Genomic DNA, 8,337 nt, shown 5'->3' on the forward strand with positions numbered 1-8,337 from the left:
CTTTGGCTCACCAACTAACCCTGCCACTAAGCTTATTCCCTTATGATGCATTAGATCAAAAGGCATTCCTTTTAGATGAGCCCAAATCGGCACTGCGTTTAGATCAGTACTGACACTACCAGAAGCGTTCCATTGCGCCACCAAAAACATACATTCGCCAATGTACCACAGCTTTTTCTCCAGAACTTTGGTACGTATGTATTCATTAGGTAGACGTACCAACATTGAGTTATTAGCGTGGTTCAAATGTACTTCCAGTTTTTGTCCTTTGCCCCACATGTGGCTGAGTACACTTTGAATGTGTCTGTAAGTCGGGAGTAGACCTTTGAACTGACCAATTATAAAATCCTTATGAATTGCAGCTCCTTCATGAAATACCGAGTCAGGGATGACTATACGAGGAATACCATCAGCCGAATAAGAAGCAGGAGCAAGACGTGTGAGCTTCCTATCCGCGTCTTTCCTTAGCTTTTGAGCTAGTGTAATAGATGGAGTGGAAGTAGTTGTGCTAGTAAGAGGTTTAGGATTGGGTACATGGGGGGGTTGGGGAGTTTCTGTTTGCTGAGGGATGGTAGTCTGAGGTTGCTTTGAGGGGGAAGGGAGGAGATGAGGTTGCGAGGAGGGATGGGTAAGAGGGATAGGAACAACAATGGTTGGGCAAGTACTTTGGATTGGAGTGGTAACAGTATTAACAGCAACAGGAGTAGTAGACGGAGCCAGGGGAACAGTTTGGGAAGAGACAGCGGATAACCTTGTCTGAGTGGGAAGGAGCATACGAGTAACTTTTGGTTGGACAGGGCTCAGGAGACCGTCAGTTTGTGCCTGAGCCGCAGTTTTAGCTGGTGTTACTGTAGCTCGAGTTTCAGATCTAGGGTTTAGATTTAGTGATTGGTTGTAAGAGTTGAGGATTGCTTGAGCTTGAGCACACAAAACCACTGGAGTAGACTTATGATGAGCAGGAAAAGCAAGAATGACATTCTTTGGCTCGAATTGAGCAGTAGGAGATTGAGGAGACAAGGAGAAAGATGAGATAGGGGAAAGAGGGGGAATTCAGAGAGGGATATGAGAGGGGAATGGTCGGGAGGGTCGGGAGGGTCAGGGGGAAGGGAGAAGGACGAAACGAACTGCCTTCAGCCGCGGCTGAAGTGGAATTTTGGCCGGAAATTTGGTCCGCAGGAAACCAGCGGTTCGCCATCACCATTGTCTAATAACTTTTATTATGTGTTAATTAATCAACTCGTTTTGAAAACAAAAAACGAGTCTTTACCCAAGTCACAATAATTATGATGAGATGCTACCCACAATTTTTTTTTTTTAATTTTATAATATATCATTTAAAATTTAATTAATTCTTTTTTGAAATAGTTTTCCCGCGAGAGTCCTAATAAAAATTAATTAGAATGTAATATTAATATGAGCGGTTGCTGGATATTCGGCTTAATGGGCCGTCAATTAGTATATATATTGAACCCAAACCTCACTCTCTTTTTTCCCCGCCTATGCCCCTTTTTCTTTATATTCTTCAAAAATAAATTGTCTTTTTATTTATGCCAATTAGTTGAATTTGTGTTGTTTGTCTTTTAGAAACAAACTTGTTGATGAGAGCTACTTGACCTTGAGTATCATACGTATATACTTCATGTAAATAGAAGCTGTATATACTTTTAGAGAGGAATATATATGTCATGGAACATCTATTTATATGAGTGATACTTAAGATGGATTCATATATATATTTCATGTCAATATAAATCATAACTAATCTATAAAGGGGTAGTNTAAAAAAAAAAAAAAAAAAAAATCTATAGCCCACTATGCCATGTTAACACTTGTTTATTTGAGGGCTACTAATGAATAAAGTCATAAAGAAAAAAAAAAGAATTTACTAGCTAGTTTTGCTGATAAAGAAAAAAAAAATTTATTAATGAATAAAGAAAATGACCGAAAAAAATAAAAGTATCAATAGAGAATTACTGCTAAGACTAAAACTATAAGCCCTAAAAAAAAGAAGAAAAAAAAACGATCGGGAAAGGTCAAAGCAAAAGGACATTGTTGATATCATTGCAATGAGTCCACACAACGCGAGAATGTATACGACCGAGGGGCTATAAGCACAGCATCAAGCCATTCAATATTGCCCCAAACTTCACCATGATGGCTCTTTTCAAGCGAGATCATAGCACACCAAATTTCTTTGGTTGCAGTAATACGAGACGTCTCATAGTCCCAAAAGACAACGAGTTTTCCACCACAATTACCTATTTCAGTATGAGTTTTGTATTTCGCGTGAACTCCACTCAAACCTTCGACCAGTCTCCACTCTTCACGCTTTGTGTCATACCACCACAATTTTTTATCACCATAACGGTAGCATACATTCTCTATCTCACACATACTCTCACCCAAGTAGTCCTCATCAACTTCCCACCTACTTTCTTTTGTAAGGTAAACAAAGTTCTTCTTATTGCTCCTCACGTAAATTTTTCCTTGCTTCGCTTGAAGATTCTTGACCAAAGAGTACCGGAGCTCCACTCCAGGATCCGGTAAAGGTTCCCAAGTTTGAGTCTTCGGGTAGAAAACCTCAGCCCAATGCGTAGATACATCTGGTTCACACCCTCCCATTACGTATAGATTCCCGTCGAGGGCGCACGTAAGGGCATTCTTACGAGCCACCATCATGCTGGGAGCTTTGCGTTTGCCAGTAAGCTTATTATAGACCCACACGTCGGTCGAGGAGGAGGGCGTGTCTTGTCCACCGATCTCGTATATTTCTGAACCAATAGTTTCGTGGAATATTTGTAAGCGACGAGAATAAGAAGTGGGCATTGGTAGCAACCAATGTCCGGTAACCTTGACGTCGATTTTCCAGTGGGTTAGGGGTTCATGATCATAGGGTTTAATCCAGAGACAGAACCATCTACGATCAAAAGGATAGGTGGGAGATTGTAGACAGACATAAACACATTGTTTTCGGGTTCCAAGGCAGGATCGTTCCATGTCGAGCGCGTCAGAGAGGATGAGCGAGCGGAAGCTCTTGGAGACAAGAGATACCGTTGGGTAGTAAGACGTTGATATGCGAGCCAATATACTCAAAACGATGTCCGTCGGTAAGGACGAAAACAACCACCGAGATGGTGGCGTAGCCGGACAATTAGGAGGGTTTGGCTCGCTTGGTGGCTCCATAACTCTTCGTAGGTTTTTTTAAGTTTAAACAAACACTTACCTTTTGTTTAAGTTTTGAACGGAACACCAATGAAATCTTATTGTATGCATGGTGTATATTTTATAGCCTAAAGATCTCCTAGTTCTATATGTATTTGGTTTATCAAAAACTAATCATTAACAATTACATTATCGCTGTCATACGTCTATATATATATATATATATATATTTGAACAACGCTGTCAATATATCTATCAGAGATTCACCACATATAAAAAGAAAGAAAAAAATTGTTTTGCTAAAAAATTATATTAAACAAAAGACTTTATTTATTGTACTAAATCTAAAAGGAAAAGGAATAATATATTATATTGCTTTTAAAAAAATCTATCTAAAAAAATTATACATTTCGTTACTAATCTTGAAATTTTGACATAAGATAATTGTCAAGAATACCACCATTACTATAAAACGCTGGATAAATAAATAAAAACTTTTCTTTATTTTCTAAAAACCCTAATTTTTTATTAATAATTATAAAAATAATATATTTCTACAAAAAAAATTATAAAATTAATTTCTAATTTCTACTTCTTATAAAATAATTTATTTTCTAAAAAACACTGATTATCTTATACAGAAATTATACAATGAATTAAAATTCTAAAAGAAATATTTCTAATTATTTTAAAATTATGATATATGTTGTCACTTTTTATAGCTTTCGTAAATAATAAATATCAACTAGATAAATTTTTTTTCACTCAATGTATCAAAATATTAATAAAACAAATATAATTATATATTTATAGTTTTTAGTTTTTCCAAATATCTGTTTTTAAAAAACTTAGTTTCCGACTTCAAGAAGTGTCTTGACTTCTGTTTTAGTTTGAGCATTACTATTTCAACCTTCTTTTTTCTTGTTAAACGGTTTTAAATTAACATTTTTTTTTAAAGCCATGTACCTTCAGTTCAGTATATGATTCGTCTTTATGATTTGTTCTTCTAAACTTGTTGATTTCCTTCTACATGCTTCCTCTTGTTCACCGGGAAATACAAAACAGATTCGAGACAATTGCAATGAAAATATTGTGTTAAAGTTGCATTCCCTGCATTTGTATATGCTTTACTAGTCTTGTCAAATCTAGTAACAACGCTAACTTGCTTCATGTGCAAACCGGTTAATGCATTGTGTCAGGTTAACTTGTTCAATTAAGATGAGTGATACTTTGGTTTTGGTTCGGTTGCAATTCATGCAATAATATTTTTGAAGGTTAGAAAAGTTGTTCATGGGTTGTTAGATAAAACAAACACATTGTGACTTTTATCACAACCATAAGATTTGTTGGGAAATGATCATCTTGTGACTTTATACATATTTTAAATTTAAATGATCTATTCTTTTGTAATAAATAAAATCACACTGTTGGGGATTCAGTAGACATTCATAATGGCTGACTGGGACTCAAGTCACTCAACAAACAAGCCCTTGTGATTGTGTACTTTCTACCGACCATATGAATTATCACACGCTTTCATAGGTAAATGGATTCTTCTATATCATTTTGTGTGTGTGTGTGTGCGCGTGTCATATATATATATATATATGTACGTATTTGTTAAAAAGCGAATTTTGAGTATCATAGCGTTAACTTTAAGGCAAAAAACCATATGAAAAGATCAAGAAGGCAAGTGCCAAAGCCAAAAGCACACATTTGATTGAAATTATTTGAAACTATGATCTTCAATTTATAATTTAAATCGAAAGACAACGAAACTGAAAAAGTTATTATATTTCGTAAATAACTATTATTATTTATCTAGATGTTAGTTTATGGCTTACAAGTCAACTAATATACAACACTCTTGGCCAGACTGTTTATTCTTCGTAATTAACTAAATGATCATCACATCTATTAAATTTGCAACAATCCACGTAATGCAGTTGATTGATTGGACACGTACATAACTTATGAAATATATAAAAATTAATTATGTTTATAAGTCAAATAGATATTTCTGCTGAAGAGCATATATATAATCCTTAGTTCTTAATTTGAGGTCAAAGCACAATGCGCGGTTCCTTAATCTTTATGTATGTTGTTGGTGTGCATCATAACTTGCACTGGTGCAATTAGAATGCGACAGATCTCTTTTAAATTATAATTAATTATGACCTCATCATCATTATTCTTATTCGAATATATGTTTTTTTTTTTTTGTTAAATATTCGAATATATGTTGAGAGAACCGATTGGCAGGATTAAAATATAGCTGCTTTGGTACAAAAATAAATTGATATTAGGCCAGTGAAAGAATCTGATCACGTACAAAAATCTCGATATGTACGTAGAATTCTATAAATGTTGAAGTTCCTTACTTCATTCTTTGTTTGTATGTGTGTGTTTGTTTGTTTGCAAAAACAAATACAACGAAAAAATAATAACGTTAGGATCGAGTTTTAGGACTTGATTCGAGTTACTTCAAAATGATATGTATTTTTCTATACTTATATATGGGTAACGACAGTTCCGACACAAACCACTAAGGTGCTCTTCTTTTAGGTGAACCAGACACAATATCTGAACACAAATGCATGTTATTGTTCCTTTTGTGACAATTAAAAAATAAATTGGATTAGGTATTTGGATTTCTGAATGAATTTTTTTGGAGAGTTTGGATGAGGTAAATTCATCCATAATTGGTAAAAGTCCAAAATATCCTTATTTTAATTAAATAATTATAAAATATTTTTTTTCTCAATTCTAATATACATACAACCCTAAAATCTCAATTCTTCACCCAGCAACCCACAAAATCTTGTTTTCTCACTAAAACCGCAAATTACATTTTTCAGCTAAAACCGAAAAATTACATTTTCCTGCCAAAACCGCAAAATCTAGTTTTCTCGTCAAAACTGCAAAATCTAGTTTTCTCGCCAAAACCGCAAAATCTAGTTTTCTCGCCAAAACCGCAAAATCTCGTTTTTCCTCCAAAACCGCAAAAACTCGTTTTCCTGCCAAAACCGCAAAAATTCGTTTTCCACCAAAACCGCAAAATTTCGTTTTCAACTAAAACCGCAAAATCTCGTTTTCTGCCAAAAGTCGCAAAATTACATTTTTCTGCCAAAACCGCAAAATCTCGTTTTTCCGCCAAACTCGCAAAATTACGTTTTCCACCAAAAAACGCAACAACACAAAATTATGTTTTCCTGCCAAAATTGCAAAATTACGTTTTTTCGCAAAACTACAATATCACGTTTTTCCGCAAAAAATGCAAAATCTCGTTTTTTTACTAAAAACGCACAATCTCATTTTAAAATGTTTATTTAAAATTAATATGAAAATAAGCTTAAAACATCAATAAATTAAAACCACTAAAACATCTTCAACATAAATAAAAATGTTTTTTGGTCTTTTATATATATTGTATCCAGATAAAAATATCAAATTACAAAACAAACATAATTGCATCGAGATACAATTTATGGATACATGAACCAATAACACAAACTAACATCATCTAGATATTGCGTCCAAATATTGCGTCTTGACGCTGTATCCATATATTATGTTAGTTCACCAAACGAACAAAGTCTAAATTAAAACCGATCCAATCAATATTTTGTTATATTTAGTAGTAACAGATAAAATAAAACGCAAATTTTATTTTGTTTTGAGATAGCCGGATTTACTCTTGACATATAAATTAAGAATCTTGAGACTATTAATACAAATATCGCATAAATATCCACAAGTGGATTTGATTATTATTTTAGTGGTGATATATATCTTTAACAAACTATCCATTAATATCCCAAGTTGAAAACGAAAGTGGTATATCAAATGGATAATTCAGTATAACATCTGATAAGTCTTAAGAAACACTGGTTTGTAATTTTTTTATTAAACACATGCAGTTTTTGCTTTTTCACAAAAAAAAAGGAAACTATCCAGTATCCACAAATGCAAGTTCTCGTCGATATAAACTTCTGTAAAAAAAAACTACAATGGACCGGCATATTCGGGACCATCTATCATGTAATATCTATAGTATTCTATATTTAGAAGATGAATGTGAAGATCATGGAGCATGGTACATTTCAAGGACGACAACATGACGTAAAGTAACACAAAGACCCCAAAACACGTAAACATAATAATAATGCTCAAAACTATCTTTGTTTACTTCATAGAGTATATACTAATACTAATATATATAATTGTAATTTTTACTCACCATTAACTTAACACATCAGTTTTTATCTAGCGGTAATATACATCTACAATCAGTAAATTTTCCGAGAGAAAAGGACGCGTAGGATTTTTGTTTAGATTTTTCTCCCCATAAGAAGAAAAGGATTTTTGTTTATATTTATTCTTATTAGATGACAACTTTTACCGAATTTTATGATATCATTGTACAGTTGGTTCACTTGTCCAATGTCCCATTAGATTTTAATATTTGCTTTTCAAATATTTCTTTAGGAAGAATATATATCAGAATATAAATACATAATCTTTATAAAGAAAAAGAAGATAATAAGACGCAAGATAGTGACTACAAATTGATAGCCGGTTTGATATTTGATCGTCGAGGAAGCAATAACAGCTGTTCCTCAATATTCTCAATCATGGTACATTATTATATCGTGAATGGTGATTTTATTATATACATACCTCACCAGTCACCAGTGAAAATTAAAATAAAATAATAATACGTTAAAAAAGTAATATAATTACAGCGACGATGACCACATAATTCACGAGTGATGATGGTCAAAGTCGTCCGTCAAATTATTTGAATATGTAGTCGTTTTTGTTTTTGTTTTACGTCAATCTAAAATGTCTATAATGAGTACTGTGGCGATACTATAGACATATTCATTGATGTGGTGACTCTACAAAAAAAAATGTGGTAGGGTGTAGACGTGTAGTTGATATGATGATTGTATTCCAACGTAGAAAAATAGAATGATCAACTAAGTTACTTTGTATTGTTTCTATAATTTGGATAAATTGAGCCAAACAGCTCAAAACTAATTCAACTAAAATTTCTTTTGTTATCTCAAATGTTTAGTACGATCAATCAATTTTGTAGACATTTGTTGACAAAAAGAAGATATAGAAAACTTTTTCAACCGTTTAGGACATTAACCGTCTTAGATACACATT

The 8,337-nt window shown here is 33.3% G+C and overlaps 1 protein-coding gene across 1 annotated transcript; it reads right to left on the reverse strand.

Moving 5' to 3' along the window:
* LOC104727919 (putative F-box/kelch-repeat protein At4g19330) lies at positions 2,059 to 3,183 on the reverse strand. The gene has a single exon (XM_010446976.1). It carries the CDS (start codon positions 3,181 to 3,183, stop codon positions 2,059 to 2,061), a length of 1,125 nt encoding a protein of 374 aa, XP_010445278.1.

Source organism: Camelina sativa, chromosome 11 (genome assembly GCF_000633955.1).
Source record: "Camelina sativa cultivar DH55 chromosome 11, Cs, whole genome shotgun sequence".
NCBI lineage: Eukaryota > Viridiplantae > Streptophyta > Magnoliopsida > Brassicales > Brassicaceae > Camelina > Camelina sativa.